The following is a 16901-nucleotide window of genomic DNA, read 5'->3' as shown; positions in this document are numbered from 1 at the left end:
ACGAAAAATATTCGAAGGCGCTCTAAGGCCGGCAACTTTACAACGTGATTGTGTGTGTCTCACTTGCCCGTTTCTTCAACTTCTCGGTTTCTCTGTAGTGTGATATCAGTGTCTCGTTAAACATTGGAGTCTGCCCTTCGTTGTCAATGACCGTATCTCGCCAGAAGAGAATTTCACACTAGTGGATACCTGAGAAACGGCCCGAAACGGGAGCCAAAAATCAGAATTGCGCCGAGAGAAGTAACAGACATTCACGTGATTTGGGATCGAACTCCCGACTTCCCGATACAGCCTATCGCTCTCCCGGTCGAAGCAAACGAACCTGGAAAAAATCGGTTAAATTACCCAACGGCAAGCTTATGCGCTCAAAAGGCGCTCCTATCCTTATGGCGCGCGCTAAAGCGCGCGCTCACTTGTAGTTTTCTACATGAAGTTTTGCGCTCAGTTGTGTTGCGCTCGGTCGTGATTGCGCTCAGTTGTGGGGTTACGTGAGTGAACACGGTCCATCATATGAATGGAGCATGGCAGTGTTAGCTTCAGAGGATTTTTAGCTTCGCTATGGTCTCTCTAGGAAGATTCTCGTAAGAGTGAGAATCTTACGCTTTGTGTAAGGATTTGTACTGTTGACGTTCCATGTTTATGTATTAAGTTTTGATTGTATACCTTCTCCTGATACTTCACAACCATGGCTGCTACTGGAGAGAAGACTCATATGTCCATCGTGATCTGCGGTCACGTCGATTCCGGCAAGTCGACGACCACCGGTCGTTTGTTGTTCGAGCTCGGCGGTGTCTCTGAGAGAGAGATGGAGAAGCTCAAGGCTGAGGCCGACCGTCTTGGCAAGTCCTCCTTCGCCTTCGCTTTTTATATGGATCGTCAGAAGGAGGAGCGTGAGCGTGGTGTCACCATCGCTTGCACTACCAAGGAGTTCTTCACTGAGACTTGGCACTACACTGTCATTGATGCTCCCGGCCATAGGGATTTCATCAAGAACATGATTACCGGTGCCTCTCAGGCTGATGTCGCCCTCCTCATGGTCCCCGCTGATGGTAACTTCGGTACCGCCATTGCCCGTGGTAACCACAAGGCTGGTGAGATCCAGGGTCAGACCCGTCAGCATGCCCGTCTTATCAACTTGTTGGGCGTTAAGCAGTTGGTTGTTGGTGTCAACAAGATGGATTCTGATGTCGCTGGTTACAAGGAAGCTCGTTACACCGAGATCCGTGATGAGATGAAGAACATGCTCGGCCGTGTGGGCTGGAAGAAGGACTTCGTTGAGAAGTGCGTCCCCATCCTCCCCATCTCTGGCTGGTGCGGTGATAACCTTATCAAGAAGTCCGACAAGATGGCCTGGTGGAAGGGTATGGATGTCCAGCGTACTGTCAAGGACACCGAGAAGATTCATGTCGAGACTTTGTACGATGCTCTCGAGAAGTTCGCTACTGTCCCTAAGCGTGTCGTCGATGCCCCCATGCGTGTTCCCCTCTCCGGTATCTACAAGATCAAGGGTGTCGGTGATGTTCTCACTGGCCGTGTTGAGCAGGGTGTTGTCAAGCCCAACGAGGATGTCATTTTCATGCCTACTCATACCCCCGCTACTCCCTGCAGCGGCAAGGTCTTCACCATTGAGATGCATCACAAGCGTGAGCAGGAAGCTTATCCCGGTGATAACGTTGGTCTCAATGTTAAGGGTCTCAACAGGGATAACATGCCCCGCGTTGGTGATTGCATGATCTCGAAGGCTGATAAGACTCTCCAACACATCGGTAGCTTCACCGCCCAGGTCCAGATCTTGGATGTCCCCGGCGAATTGAAGGTTGGTTACTCTCCCATCGCCTTCGTCCGTACTGGTCGTTCCGCTTGCAAGCTTACCAAGATCAACTGGAAGGTCGGTAAGGAGACCGGTGGCAAGAAGATGGAGGATCCCCACTCCTTGAAGTCTAACGAGATGGCCGAGGTCGTCTTCGAGCCTCTTCAGCACCTTGTTGTCGATACCTTCAAGCACTGCGAGGGTCTCTCTCGTGTTGCTCTTATGGAGGGTAACGGTGTTGTCATGCTCGGTAAGTGTGTCGCTACCACCCCTAAGGAGGTTAAATAATTTCTCGAGTTTCTACTGTTTGGAATAAACTTATCTTCACCAAGTATTGTGTACACATGAAGTGAACGTTGAGTCGTTAATGACTGTGAAACAGAGCGAGTTTGAAAGATTCGCAGAGAGCTTGGGGAGCTGCTGGGTCTACATAACCAGCTATAATATGATACGACTGTTATCTCGATTATTCGTTGTGCTGAAACTCCATGATGCATGGAGGTAATAAAACTTCCTTGCCCTGCCCTTTTAACCTATGTCACGAGTGCATTTTTCTTTGCAGCCGTTGTCATTCGCGCACGAGCAGGATCAATCGGGAACGACCTATACTTGTTCATGAGGGCTGTGCAAGTCCCTTACCCAACTCGACGTAATCAAAGATATACTTTCTTTTCATAGGTCGACTCATCTTCAACCATGAAAGAAACTCAAGAAACAAACTAATCGAAACCAAGTAAATATGTCGAAGGCTTCATTCCAGCATGTGTCAAATTCCCGTGAAGCCACGCCCCACCATCAGAAGCGGAACTTCCTCAGCGGCTGCTCTTTAATTACGTGTTTGGTCAGTGGACGGATAGGACGTCGTTCCCTTACCTGATGTGGAACAGTTATGGTACTCCAAGACCACCACGCGGGACACTCACACTAGGAGTTGGCCGATTCTCGCTGTAAATCCTGGCAGCGAAACGGCGGTTCCGCAACATCTGGTTTCGCATTGATTCTTTCTCCTCACGTATTTTGAGGAGTTCTCTTTCCTCAGTCGTAAGAATCGAAGTGCATCTTCGAGAGCTCATGCTGTACTGTGAGTGCTTCAAGTTTCCTCCATTGAACGTGGTGTGCAAACATCGAGCATTAGTCAGATCAGCTGAGCGCGAGCGCCGATGAATAGGTCCCCGACTGCTCAACATCCGGGGCTCATCGGGCTGCGACAACGATGGACTTGGCGAGCGTTCTCTCGTGAACCAACACCGCAAACCCAACGGCTCCTTCGCGACTTCCTCTTCCTTAGCGCTGACGACATCGACTTCTGAAAGCACGAACGACCATCGTTGAGATGCCCACGCTTATACTCACCACTAGGATCATTTGAATCATCTCCAGGGGAACCATCGGACTCTCGGGTAGCGGTCTTGTCGCTAACTGAAGATTCCCTCTCGTCCATCGTGTTATCGGTATAGTATCCGGACGACAGGTCTATCTCCTCCATGATGCTCGCTTCAAGATGGTGATCGTTCGAATGACAGTCCTCACCAAGGCGCGAGGCCTCATCGCAATCCTTGTACGCATTGGAGTCTTCCATGCTCGACCCTCCAGCGTGCTCATACTGTGAGCCACTAGAGCTGTCTTGAAGAGGGGAGGAGGTAGCTGTAGGAGCTCTGCTGTCACAGTGCAATGACGACTCATCGTCTTGAGCCGGAAAGAGCTCTCGTTCTGAGCGGCGCTGCCCAGGAACTGATGGAATGGAGTCGCCATCTGCGTTTATCATATCGGACCGAGTCTCTTCGGTGGGTAGTAGCGGAGAGTTTGCCGCTGAGGAGAACGCTGAGTTGACTCGAACGACCAAAACATCATAGTCTTGGCCACTCCTGCTATCGTCCCTGTCCGGGGTAATGGTGGCGCCTCTATTCAAAGGAAAGCTGTTGGAGTCTTGTCCTGAGCATCATTCGTCTCGGTTCATGCATCACTACCAACTTACTTGTGACACCGATGGGATCAGGCTCGGCCTCTTCAAGTTCCTCAGAGATCGACTCGAGAGGAGTGCGATGCAAAATGAAGTCCAAAGTCCCATTGCGGCGACCAGAAGACGAGGACAGCGGGCCAGAGCCGCTACCGAAACCTGATCCCACCGTGGGGCACTCCTCACAGAAAGCCCCGTACTAGCTCCGAGAATGACCAACGACTCGCAGTCGTCCAGATCGCCATCCAGCACAGGTGTACGTTGGGGCAGGATGGGCGACTCATCGCCGAGTACATCAACGTCCGTAACCCCCTCCCCCTGTACAAGACCTTCATAGTAGCGATAACAACAGCACTTCACCTTTCTGGGAGTTATGGAGTGCCTCTCATGCTCTGCTGGGTTCTCCATAGCGGCGACCAGCTGTCAGCAGCAGGGTTGAGTGATTAGGGAACACCAGATGGACTCACTTCGCTGATATTAGCAGCTTCCGTGTCGTTCCCTCGAGAGGGCGACTCAGTTGAACTTGGCGAGATGGACAGCTCGCTGGTAGTTAATCGCCGTAGGTTATCACCCTGTAGGCACCAAGAACAAAGCCCGGGCTGTGACCTCTCTCACCGCCTGTCGAGGAGCTTCTTCAACGGCGAGGCTGGAGCGATAGCTGAGGTAGTCGGCAGTAGTTGGCGAAGATGAGCTCTTCGGGGGTGAGAACAGAACTGCTGTGTTCCCAATGTCACTCGACGAGTTACTGTTAGACTGAGCGATCGAGCTGTGATGACCCCCACTCGCAGACCTACACTGTAGTTCTCCCCGTCCGGTGAGGCTACAGGGACTTCTGTAGACGGTGATGAGGTGGGCCAGTCGGATGGACGGAATCCACTGTGGATGGAATCTGCCTGCATACCGGCATCATCCTCAGGCTGTCAGCCGTGGGCTCCTACTAGACTCTCGAGATCGGCCAAGAACTCCGCGCTGAGTGACGAATACAATCCGCTCGATTTCGCCGCGCTCGCTCTTGGCATGGGAGAGGCATCCGAGGCCGAGCCACCCGGGAGGCTGTCAGTTGAGATACGGAGTAGAGAGATCTGATCATCATGCAGCATCGACAGCATCAAAATGTCATGGGCACCTCAGTGGAAGTCGTGACGATGTTCGCGGGTCTGCTAGAGCTGACACTGAGCTCGGCTGGTAGACTACAATGGGAAAGGCATCAGTGATGATGCCCATCGAGGCCCCTCCTCACCAGATGTCCACAGCAAAGCCAGAGGCTTCGCTTTCCCGACGTTCCCATCCAGCACAGAGGATTTGGTAACACTTCTTAGTATCGTCCATCCATTGACGGAAGGCCTCGGAGCTCTTGGGCTCGGGGCACCGCTCCTGAGGACCCCAAGTGCAGTGATGGTGCCCCCATTAGAGTACCCGCCACGCCCTGACGAACTCGCTCCAATGTCGACTCTGGCTGTTCCAGCTGTATCGCTGTTCTTGCTCTAGGAAGAGCTTATGCTTTACCTTGCACAACAGCTGCCTACATCCCCCCTATTGTGGAGTACTACCTTGTCGTTCTCTGGTATGGGCGAGAGTGGCGTTAGTAGTGGACCGTTGGCATCAATAAGAACATCGTCGACCATCATAATCCATTGGAGACAAACTCTGAATGCTATTCATACAGGGCCCCTCTTGCTGATCCGATGAGCTGCATTACAAATTGCTGTCTGAGACCCAATCGTGGATGCATAGGAAACAAAGAGAGTCTGTTTTCATGACAAACACCATCATGCTCCATGGGATGATCTATTACCATCTACTACCACCTGCCGAATCAAACGAAGTCTGAATTTTTGACTCCATGGTAACTCCTTCCAAAGTCTGCCATCCCGCCTCAGGATTATCGTCAGTTTCCTCATTACCTCGAGGTCCTCGTCCACTTCAACTCGAGTGAAGTCCTCCACCGAGCCCCCATCATACATGAGCCATCGAGCCTGGCTGGCAATTCGATAGAGGCCGTCGTCTGAGCTCGTCCACACTGGACCGTGTGGTGCAGAGGCTTCATCGACGCGATCCTCCATTGCCTTGACAATACTTCTGAAGGCCACCGCGGAGTCGCTGGTCGGAAGGGTCCTCATCACCGGCTTGATCTCGAGAGACTCCACATGGGCCTCTCGAATTGCCACGAGCAGCTCCCATACCCTCCGCATTAACCGTAGTATGGCAACAAGGGCATCCGAATGGCGAGACCATGGCAAGCTATCCACTAGCCAGCATTTCTTTACGGTGTCACCCACACGTGTCACCAATTCCAGTGTGTCCATCCCTGCGGACTTCCACACTCCGAAACTGCAACTGTTGGCTAGAATAGCGAGTATAACGGGAATACCAACGTCGCAGCCAGAAGGCAGGCCAACGAATCGACCTACTGTACCAAGAGCTCCTCCCAACGGAGGGCTTAGGGTCTTGGCAAGATCCGCCACGTCAGACCATGTTGCTCTGAATTTGTGCAGAGCTAGCTCGACAAGGTACTGGAATCCCCTCCGGCTGGAACTGTAGATCATTGGCCTAGAGTTGGTCTCGTCAAGCCATTCCTGGACAAATGCTGAGGACAGCCGACGGCCGAGCATCATACTAAGTGCTAGTTCGAGGATCCACAGTCGACGCACTGGGTGGATCAGCATCCCTCCCGATCCGAGGTCTGAGCCTGGCCCCCAGTGCTCCTTGAACAGACCCGGTCTCTCTAGGGCCCGGCCGTCCGCCGAGACTACCCCGACAAAGTATTCGAATGGGATGACGGGCTCTTGTCCATCAACCAGCAAACGGTAGTTGCCGAGATCCTCCGGCGTCACTCTACCCGACGACGTCACGCCTTCCTCCCCAGACTTCTCAACAACGTGCAGTAGCAGTGCTCTTACTACTGGGAAGGGCACTGGTTTGGTCGAATACCGTTGACGCCAGACCAGCAGACAACAGCAAAGCTTCTCGTACGGACTATGGTCTGGCGTGTCCATGACCCTAAGGCCGGCCGCTAAGCAGACATCGTCTAGATCTACCAAGTCACCGAGGGCCTGGCACATAAGAGGGAAGCCCGTCTCAAAGAACTGCCTGGAGACACCACCCTTGGAGCTCCTCGGTAGACATTCAATGGCAGCTTTGGCCACACACGCCTCCACAGCAGCCTGGATTCTATTCCGATTTTGGAACTCCAGTCGATACAAGGTGGCTGGGGACACTGTGGCGAAGCAAAGGGTTGAGAGTATCAAGGACTTGCCAGCTGTCGGGGCGAGCAGCCTCACCGTCGGGCTAGGGCTGTAGGGGACGACGGCCAAGATGATATTATCACAACCAGCAGCACTCGCGGTCATAAGGGCGATGCTTCCACCGAGATTGGCTACCAGAATGCTCCTCCGCTGGCTGCAGTCGTGACTCGGGCTCACCAGCGAGTGGTCAACAATGGGGATCCTGCCTGCTGTTGGTATACGAGCGACTGGTGTGACCGCAGCTGTGGAGTCGCCCTCGGGAAGGATGGACATGTAGACGCAGGAACCACAGTTAGAAAGGGTAGATATGTACCAGGTGTCGTCATCAGAGAAGAATCTGACAGATCTCGGGTCAGGACAGGGTAGAGGGAGGACATGGGCCTCCAGTCTGAGGGCACCTGTAAGACTGTCTACAGCAGTCATGAGCAGAAAGAAGCATGGAGAGGCGCTGAGGTGTACCAGGAGGACCGGAGCTGCCCCTTGTGTTGGGATGACCTCGATGTTGGTCACTGGCGTACGGCAATTGAACTGCGACTCAACGTTCCCACCGTCGGCGCCATCGGCATCGATGAGAGTAACCTCACCAGTAAGGAACCCCATACAGACGTAAGTGACGGCCTCTTCCTCCAGGAGGGCCTCGGTCGAGGACACGACCACGGGACTGTACTCTATCCATGCTATGGCGGTTGGCGGCTCAGGCAACCCACCGGCAAGCTCGACCCAGACGACCACCTCTGACTGAAGGCAGGGATGGGACTCCGTCGACTGTGGAGTCAGCTTGGACCCAACAGATGAGCCGCCACATGAGGAAGATCCTGGCGTTCTAAGGGAGGGTTGGACGCTCCCCGAGGCCGGTAGGGTGACCCCAGAGGATACCAATATCGCTGACTCATCGGATCGATCGTGGGAGGTAACGACAACCATGACCGAACGGCAGTCTGGAGAGATATCAAGACTAGTAACCGTTGGGCTAGTGAGAGGAATGACTATTTCGTGGGTGGATTTACTGGGATCATCAGTCGAGACCGACCAGATGACGATGCTGGGCATGTCAGTGGCCGCCAGCACTCCCACCACGACCAGTATGCGTGGATTCGAGGGGGATATACGGCATCGAAGCAGGGATGTGCCGGGGAGGAAGCGCTCAGTGCGCCCAGGGTAGTCCACTAGAGTCGTCGTTTGAGCTATGGTATCAAGAATGGCTGGCCTGATGTCGAGGGCTGACATAGCGAGTCGCTGCGATACTTCTGTGGAGGGTTGTTGTCAGATGGGAAAACTGAAAACGTGCACGACCCGCGATACCACGCTTTAGATAGACTCACACGACACGTGAATCGGAAACACTCGATGAAATGGACATGTAGTAATGCCCACAGTAAGAGATTAGCATTCCTCGTAAACCTCTGAGAGGCCTCTGCACCAATCACTGAGCATTGGCAATGACGCTGCTAAGTAAGAGCAAGATGAGCCTTCCAAAGGTGGAGGGGTCTTCGTGGGCATCGGGAGGCTGCTGGCTATGGTACTTCTCCATCACGTTGGCATGAGACTACCCCTGCATAGGTCTGTTGTGGAGGCTCTGAAGAAGGCAGACCCGTTCAAAGCGCCACAATCCGTCACAAACGACGAGTCTCCGTCTGCTCCACTATGCAGTCCACGCGGCAACATCGGGCCTCTTTTACTAACCCCTTGAATCTGGCGGATCTTGAGGTTAGGACTCTTCATTAGTCCCTCAGCCTTGAATGGAAGAGAACTAACCTCAAGAATAAGAGTGAGTAAGATCTTAAATCTTACGCGAAAATTGAGATTCATATTATGAGTAAATATGAACCACTCACGTGCATTCCATACCTTTCTGTCGGAGGTTCGCCTACATGCACTAAAGTTCACTATGGATGATATAAACAATCTCACCGAACACATTGATATGCTGTATGAGGTACACCTAGCCGAGCCACAGTAGGTCGACCAGCACGTCGAGTGCCCTTAGGCTGATTGCACCAATCCCTTCAATGCCATCAGCGATGACGAGTTCTGCTACCGTCAGTGCCGCTTACACAAAAGGAATGCTCTACGAGTGATCGAGGTCTTCGAGCCCTATCTACCCCCGAGGTCACCACGTACGGACAGTGCTCCACCTACCATCTATGGTCTTCGGTACCACTGGTGCCCCGACCCACATTATCATTCTTCTTTCTTGCAGATGCACGAAACTTGTTCACTTGGCGACGGCGACCACCAACAAACTCCTATCTCACTCTGCAGGCGATTCCGAGATTTCACTCCAAGGGAAAAACACACAGTAACTGATGTTCCGCACGGCATCGCCGTAACTTGCTCCAGAGTATGAGGGCATTGGAGCTCGAGTTGTACGAATGCCTTTAACCCTTAAACCAGTATCCACATATGGGCCCTTGTCATGCGCTTGGACACTGTCTGCCCACTGGAGACCTACCAGACCCGCAGGTGTAGTTTTGACGGACTGGAGGCGCCAACTTGAATCTACCGGATGAACAGATTCTGATGGAGGCCCCTGGGGGGGTTGCCTTTGAATACGTGCCGCTATGAGATGACGGTGGCGGCGACATACCCCCACATATTCATGAGGCTCAGGGGTTCATCGAAGACTGTCAGGAACTCGATTGCGAATCCTTCAAATTGCGAAGCGACGGTTACGATGTCGCTGCATATGATATGCAAGCTATTGAGCGCTGTGTGAACATTGTCCATGGGGGAAGGGAGTGTACGAGGTACTCCACAGACGAATGGCTGATGTCATTGAGTCGACTCACCTAGCGGAGTTCGTCGGCACGCAGACCTTACTGTGCAGCACTTGCTGGGCCAAGTTGGACAGTTGGAACTGATACGGGGATAAATGAAGGTGCGAAAGGCTCGCAGCGATACAGTTCCACGTTTCGAGAGTGGACGACCGGGTGATCCCATCAAGGAAGTTTGTGAGATTGCCCAAGTCCTACTACCCTACTGAATGACGTTTCTTCATCTTGAGCGGGTTCGAGTTTGGTAAATTCCGAATGGGGTGGGTAAGGGTGAGAAGTATAGGTTTTCAGCATGAGTTTGGTCCTACCAAATGTCAGGCAAGGAAACACCTCAACGACAGAGTGCACGGCTTGCTCGAAAGAGGCGAGACACTCCTCTTGCCACTGCAGCCCTGGTGACTCCTGCGAAGCCTACTAGAAGGAGAGCTTCTACACCATCTACGAGGGCGACATCTACGCCCATGAGGAACGGCAAAGGCAATCAGGAGGGCCACACGCAGGAGTCGCCATATGCCAAGAGAAGGCTGAAGCGGCAGGCGAGTTTAGGGCAGTCTTTTAGGGATCAGTCGGATAGCGATGACGAGGCGGGTGTTGCCAAGAGGGAGGAGGAAAGGGCACGTAAGCGGCGTAGGTTTAGGAGTGGGGTACAGGCTCAGGAGGAGGAGAGCCCTTGTGAGGAGCTGGAGGGGTCTGTGGAGGCCCAGGAAGAGACAGAGGAGGGTTCTGATGATGATGATGGTGAGAGCGACTCGTCTGAGAAGCGACAGGAGGAGACCCGCAAGCTGAGAGCAGTGGAGGCGGATCTGACAAGGAAGTTATTCGCAATGAGAAGTGCCGTTTCGCCAGGGGTGGAGGAGGAATCTGACCACGACGACGGCAGCCATCCTTACCATGGTGTGGCCCCACCTCCCTCTTCGAGGGCTCCTGGCCTGCCGAGGCTCAAGTCGAGCAACTTCGACACGAGCTCGATCGAAGGCAGCGGCGATGATAGCGATGACGATTCGGAGGACAGCTTCTTCGTACCAGATGATGATGAGGGGGAGGAAATGAGGCCAACACCTATCCAGGTGGACGGGCCGATCAGCATGGAAGCGGCGCCTCACTGGAGGGAAACAATACCGAGCCACTGGCCTGTATGGTTCCGGCAAGAGGTGAGATCTACTCCTAGCGAAGAAGAGGCTGCGGCAGAGGTAGCAAGGTGCATCGTCGGTCGGGGTAAGCTTCGACACACGAATGGGTCTACATCGCCATTGGAGAAGGTCTGTGCCACACGTGTAGACTACGATAAGGACTTCTGGGGTGGCCTTACTACTCCTGTTCTTACAGCCCCTCATGGGCCACATCGTCGTAGTGTCCTACATGGGCTCGCCCTGCGAGATTGCGCTGACACTGTCCGGAACATACTCTGGGAGCTCCGTGGAGCATGTGTGTCGATAACCCCGGCCAGGCTACGGGATCGCTACGGCTTGACTCCCCTTCACTTGGCGGCTATGAATCCCACCTTCGATGGGAAGGGCATCCGAGACCTCCTCAACTTATTCGCACCTAATTTGCAATTCGAGATGGACAAGGAATATCGCTCGAACGCCCTGCAGCTGGCCCTATTCCGGCCTGATGTTGTCGTTGCTGCCACCTTACTCGCTGGTGTAAAAGGCAGCGACAGACGGAGGCTGCTCAAGTCAAGAGCCTTCGCCGAAAGGCGCTCTGCGGTGCTGATCGCGGCTGCTGAGAGGTCTGTGGAGAAGTTGACCATGTTGAGGCCTGCGGACTATAAGGAGATTGACGGCCAAGGCAATACGGCGCTACACTTGGCTGCTGGCTCTCCGGCAGCTGTACGGTATCTGGTCAAGTACGGCGTATGCGGCTTCAACTGTGTGGTCAAGGACACGGGAGTTACTCCATTGCATATGGCGGCTGTGGAAGGATCGGCATTGGGCGTGGCGCAGCTTATTGAGCTAGGGGCTGATGCCCATATGTGTGACACCTCGGGTTGGCCGCCTCTCCTCTATGCCCTACAATGTGTGGAGTCGGAAGATGCCGGTGCTGATGCAGTGGAGGTTCTTCTTCGTCATGATACGGCTCAGCCGGGCTTCCCGCAGCTCTCGGTTATCAAGGATTTACTCAAGAAAGACCCTAACCGAACAAGACCCCGAGTGGCTCGGCTGATGCGGTTTGTGTGCGAACGTCCACCCTTCTTCAAGATGCTCAACGACTTCCTACGACCACGCCTGGAACTTCTGCTGCCTGGACAGCCTCTGGCCTTTATTCTAAGGGCTCGCTCGGTAGAGCCCTTCGCGGCTGCCCTCGACATGGAGAACAAGATGAGGCTTTTGACCTTGTCAGTGAGCCAGGCCCGGCCATCGTTCGTGCCGGTGATGAAGTTCAAGTGCCTCCGAGGGCCCTACTTCCTCCAAGAGACAGTGAAGAGGGTCCTTACCTTTGATAGCAGTCAGATGAGGTGGGGCAACCTCAGTGTGAGCTGGTGCAACGAACGAGGGTCTTGTCTTGGACCTGAGCGGGAGATGTGGACTTGCATCTTTGACGAGTTGCCTGATTTCGCCTTTGAGAGGAGCGACGATGGTCGGCTATTACTGCCTAGGAGGGACGTCGACCTTGAGGTCTTCGTGGGCATCGGGAGGCTGCTGGCCATGGCACTTCTCCATCACATTGGCATGAGACTACCCCTGCATAGGTCTGTGGTAGAGGCTCTGAAGAAGGCAGACCCGTTTGAGCCGCCGAGTATGGAGAAGCTGTGGGAGTGGTTGAATGTGTGGTCGCCTACCTTCCACAACAGTATGAAATACCTACAGGATAACGACCTCACTGGCCTTGAGGAGGAGCTGTGCTTGTCTTGTGGTGAAGATAACAAAGAGGAGTACATACTGTGTCGGTTGACTGAGAAAGTTCACAGGCCGGTAGCAGCCGCAGCGCTGAAGAGGGGGATGAGAGACGTCCTCAAGTCCTATGAGCTCAGGCTGTTCTCTTCCGACGAGCTCGCTGTTATCTTACACTCTGGAGGTGACACGCCTCTTGACTTGGCTGATTGGAAGGCTCATACGCACTACGAAGGCTACGATGCCTCGTCAGCGCAAATCTTGTGGTTTTGGAAACTGCTACATGGTCTTAGTGACGGTGAAGTCCGCTTGGTGTTGCTATTCGCTACGGGGCTTACAAGTGTTCCTCTCGGTGGCTTTGCCGAATTACGTTCCCTGGGTAACTCTGCACCAGGCTTTAGAATTATCAGAACTACAGTAGGCGACCCCAATTGCCCCGATCTCCCTCGAGCCTCTACCTGTTTTAACCAGCTCACTCTGCCGGCCTATGACAAGGAGAAAACTCTGTGTATGAAGCTGATGACTGCAGTACGATTAGGTTCCAAAGGATTCGAGTTTGCATAGTAGCATTTATGTCAGTTATTCGATTTACGTAGAGCTTTTTATCTAAGCAGCTTCATTGCCCTTGAGTTGGTGTACTGTCAGTTGTGATTTGGGAAAGGAGTGGTATGGAATTTCGCGGACGCCAGTGCGATCGATTTTCTTCGTGTTTGGAGTCTGTTGATCAGTACGTGCCGCGTGCCTGCCTGGGATGCCAGATGCATATTAAACGTCTCGTATTCCATACCACGCCTTGGTCAACTTCTGACTGCGCTATCGTCTCGTTGATAGTGTCTTGGGGAGAAATGACTTGGGTCCTTTCCTCGGACACCGCCGTTATAGCCATCAACTTAGTAGGACACATTTTTCTTTAAAATGACTAAGGGCTCTGAGACCAACATGAACACTTCTCCCACTACTGCAGCTCCCGCTCAGACCGTGGGAGGAGCCCGCACCAACCATCTCCATAGGAGAAACGTTGGCAGCAGTCAGAAGGCCGCCCCTGCTTCTGGAAGGAGAGTAACTAATCTATTCTGAATCTTGTTGATCTGAAGATATTCTTCCTCTCAGGCCGCCGGCAATTCTATCCTGAAGTTCTACACTGACGATGCCCCGGGTATCAAGGTCGGGCCCACTACGGTGTTAGTCCTCTCCCTTGCCTACATGGGGTGCGTCGTGTGCCTTCACATCTTGGCCAAGTTCCGTTCGGTCGTGGCTAGCAGCACTGGTGGCGCCGATGAAGCCACTGAATGAACACAGCGGTCTGTTCATACCGTCTCACGGAGTGTAGCTCCCGTATGGCGATGACGGCGGAGTTGCTTAGTATTGTTGGTGGTACATTTCGGAAAGTAATTTCGATATAGCTCTTGCGTTGGTGAGTGGTCAATGCCCTACGGGTTACTCCATTACGCAGTTGACTTTTTGCCTAGGCTTATAATGGTGCAGCAGGTCTTAATGGTAGCTGAAAAGCCCTCTATTGCGGAGGCTCTCGCGAAGTCACTATGTAAAGGCAAATACAACGTACGTGTGAGTTTTCCGTGATGGTCGGGTACACTGTATGCCTCAGTCTCGAAGGGGAGTGTCACCTGTCGGTCAAGTGCATGAGTTCAACGGCGAATTCCAGGTAGTTATCGTAGCTACTGTAGAGTCCTCCCAGCCGCTTTACAGGGGAGTCCGGCGTGGTTGAAGATTACGTCTGTAGCGGGTCATGTGTACAGCATAGACTTCCCGCCTGAGCTCAACAACTGGGATAGAGTGGATCCGGCCAAGCTGTTCGAGTCCAAGACTGTTCAGAAAGAGGTAGTAGAAGGGCGGCGAGGGGAGGAGACGACTGATCTTATACAACAGTCGGGGAGCTGTTTTCCACTGTAGTAGATTCGTACTGAATGTGGTATGTCTTATCGAGTCGTTATAACGCCATTACTCGTGTCACACGTCATCATTCAGGCCAACCCCAAGCAGAGGATGCCTCAGCATCTGCGTTCAGAATCCAAGGGCTGCGACCATCTAGTACTCTGGCTCGATTGTGATAGAGAAGGCGAGAATATCTGTTATGAGGTAAGCGGAGACCAGTGCATGTCGCCGCCGCCGCTTGGGATAAGCGGTATCTTCTTCGCTGTGCGTAGGTGATGCAGAATGTCGTTCCGAACTTGTCCGACCGCAAGAATGTATGGCGAGCCAAGTTCTCCAGTTTGGTGGCTAAGGATCTTCAGGTAGTACTTGGAATACCCTGCGGCTGAGGATGAGGTGCCTTGCTTGTTCAGCATGCCTACCGTAACCTCGGATACCCCAATCAGAATGAGGCGCTGTCAGTGGATGCTCGCCAGGAAATCGACCTCAAGACGGGCGTTGCTTTCACTCGTTTTCAGACCAGATACTTTCAGGTGAGATTTCTCGAGCAGCTCGGAACTGACAGCTTTGACGGAATCCTTTTTCAGGGTAAATACGGCGATCTTGATTCCTCTCTGGTCTCGTATGGACCCTGCCAAACGCCTACTCTGTGGTTCTGTGTACGGAGGCATAACGACATTCAGACATTCCAACCCGAGACTTACTACACCATTGATGTCAAACTTGAAGGTCGTTCGGGATCTCCCTTGTAAACGTGGTCACCCTGTCGCTGGCAGGCTCTCAGCTGGCTTCTCCTCTGTGGTTGGAATGGTCTCGCGGTCAGCTTTTCGACCTGCAAGCAGCTACTACGTTCAAGTCGATGATCGACGCTTATCAATGGGCGACAGTGACGGATGTTAGTGAGAAGGAGGTAGTCCATCTATCGCGATAGTGTTGGTATTGATGATGACGGGGAGCAGGAACGGAGGTCTAGACCGGGAGCTATGAACACTGTGTTGATGCTCAAGCTGGCCTCTCAGCAGCTGGGAATGGGACCACAGCAGGCCATGCAAGTAGTAGTAGTAGTAGTAGTAGTAGTAGTAGTAGTAGTAGTAGTAATAGTAGTAGTAGTAGTAGTAGTAGTAGTAGTAGTAGTAGTAGTAGTAGTAGTAATAGTAGTAGTAATAGTAGTAGTAATAGTAGTAGTAATAGTAGTAATAGTAGTAGTAATAGTAGTAGGAGCGGTTCGGTGAGGAGGACATCGTTAGTACCTGGAGTTGTTGGAGAGGCCTTCGATGTCTACTGGTTAAAGAGAGGGGCATGTTTTAACGAGTCGTACGGTACGACTCGTACCGTAAGACAGGAAAATGGTCTCCACTTCTCGCATGATGGACGGATCCTCGAGAGCCTCACTCCTGTCATCCAGCTTCTATTGCCATTAAACCAGTCACCGCTACATGGATAGGGCATGGAATGGTCTCTATCAGGTGGCCGAGCGCCTGTACCTGTCGGGCTACATCACGTACCCTCGTACAGAGACCACGAAATATCCTCCTGCCTTCGACCTGCGAGAGGCTGTATCTTTCCAATCACGGAATCCGTACGTGCCAGCCGACCTCGATGAGTCCACAGTATCATCTTCAGCTACTGGGGCGAGTTCGCGACAGAACTGCTAACAACTGGTCTTAATCGACCTAAGGAGGGCTATGACGCTGGTGACCATCCACCCATCACCCCAGTGAGGTAATAGTACTCTTTGGATTTCGCTCTAAGGTTCAGTACGTACACTCACCCCTGGCTTGTAGTTGGCCATGGTGTCAGCGAGGCGACTTGATTCACTTGTTTGGTGGTGTTCAGGTCGGCGACAGAAGGTGACTTTGGTAGCTCTGACTCTTGGAGGCTCTTCGACATGCTTACTCGTCACTTCCTGGCCAGCCTCGGTCATGACTGCAAGTTCACTAGAACTAAAGTCCATTTCGTCATTGGGGACGAGGTGAGCACTAGCAGCAACAGCCGTCGGTCAGGGTCTGCTTCCATTCAGAAATTCTCCGTGGGCGGTCGTCGCATGAAAAGCCCAGGCTTCACCCGAGTCCAATACACTGGGGAGATGCAGGATATCTACGTCCCTCCGGTAGGGACTATTGGCGGCTTGTTACTCGTATGGTTCTTCCTCAGTTGAAAATTGGGGAGAAGCTACAGATAGCGTCCAAATCGATCAGTAGTGCCAAGACGAAGCCTCCTCCGTATCTTTCCGAGTCGGGTAAGAAATGAATTCTTCGCAGTGCGCGGAATATCATATTTTTGTGCCGCATTAGATCTTCTTGGCTTGATGGAGAAGAATGGCATTGGCACTGACGCGTCGATGGCTACCCATATCAACAACATCTGTGAGCGTAACTACGTTTCTCTCAC

The 16901-nt window shown here is 52.9% G+C and overlaps 5 protein-coding genes across 5 annotated transcripts in view; 4 read left to right on the top strand and 1 right to left on the bottom strand.

The window, feature by feature from the left end:
- Positions 1-685: 685 nt before the first annotated feature.
- Pmar_PMAR019679 (translation elongation factor EF-1, subunit alpha,, putative) lies at positions 686-2098 on the top strand (the record flags this gene model as incomplete). The annotated part of the gene is made up of 1 exon (XM_002772782.1): positions 686-2098. The coding sequence occupies one exon, from the start codon at positions 686-688 to the stop codon at positions 2096-2098; it is 1413 nt and encodes a 470-aa protein (XP_002772828.1).
- A 507-nt stretch (positions 2099-2605) lies between these two features.
- Positions 2606-8239, bottom strand: Pmar_PMAR019678 (hypothetical protein; the record flags this gene model as incomplete). Its single annotated transcript, XM_002772781.1, has 16 exons — positions 2606-2683; positions 2734-3116; positions 3164-3229; positions 3786-3926; positions 3968-4085; positions 4128-4187; positions 4235-4339; positions 4383-4520; positions 4562-4660; positions 4706-4849; positions 4894-4957; positions 5008-5141; positions 5184-5273; positions 5318-5414; positions 5467-5555; positions 5672-8239. The coding sequence occupies 16 exons, from the start codon at positions 8237-8239 to the stop codon at positions 2606-2608; spliced, it is 4374 nt and encodes a 1457-aa protein (XP_002772827.1).
- A 2008-nt stretch (positions 8240-10247) lies between these two features.
- Pmar_PMAR019677 (ubiquitin-protein ligase, putative) lies at positions 10248-13184 on the top strand (the record flags this gene model as incomplete). The annotated part of the gene is made up of 1 exon (XM_002772780.1): positions 10248-13184. One exon carries the CDS (start codon positions 10248-10250, stop codon positions 13182-13184), a length of 2937 nt encoding a protein of 978 aa, XP_002772826.1.
- A 351-nt stretch (positions 13185-13535) lies between these two features.
- Positions 13536-13913, top strand: Pmar_PMAR019676 (Protein transport protein Sec61 subunit beta, putative; the record flags this gene model as incomplete). Its single annotated transcript, XM_002772779.1, has 2 exons — positions 13536-13679; positions 13731-13913. 2 exons carry the CDS (start codon positions 13536-13538, stop codon positions 13911-13913), a joined length of 327 nt encoding a protein of 108 aa, XP_002772825.1.
- Positions 13914-14096: 183 nt separating this feature from the next.
- Positions 14097-16901, top strand: part of Pmar_PMAR019675 (DNA topoisomerase 3-beta-1, putative) — a gene marked incomplete at both ends in the record, with an annotated part of 4020 nt that continues 1215 nt past the window's right edge. Inside the window, 15 exons of the mRNA XM_002772778.1 lie at positions 14097-14180; positions 14227-14283; positions 14328-14459; positions 14607-14717; positions 14786-14872; positions 14924-15043; positions 15098-15239; positions 15287-15420; positions 15470-15562; positions 15977-16089; positions 16134-16232; positions 16347-16482; positions 16531-16620; positions 16665-16749; positions 16805-16882. Coding sequence (XP_002772824.1) covers positions 14097-14180; positions 14227-14283; positions 14328-14459; positions 14607-14717; positions 14786-14872; positions 14924-15043; positions 15098-15239; positions 15287-15420; positions 15470-15562; positions 15977-16089; positions 16134-16232; positions 16347-16482; positions 16531-16620; positions 16665-16749; positions 16805-16882 — 1561 coding nt within the window. The remainder of the gene's footprint in view (positions 14181-14226; positions 14284-14327; positions 14460-14606; positions 14718-14785; positions 14873-14923; positions 15044-15097; positions 15240-15286; positions 15421-15469; positions 15563-15976; positions 16090-16133; positions 16233-16346; positions 16483-16530; positions 16621-16664; positions 16750-16804; positions 16883-16901) is intronic.

Source organism: Perkinsus marinus (assembly GCF_000006405.1).
Source record: "Perkinsus marinus ATCC 50983 genomic scaffold scf_1104296960410, whole genome shotgun sequence".
NCBI lineage: Eukaryota > Perkinsozoa > Perkinsida > Perkinsidae > Perkinsus > Perkinsus marinus.
The sequence above is the reverse complement of the archived record's forward strand: the minus strand, read 5'-3'. Positions and strand labels throughout refer to the sequence as shown.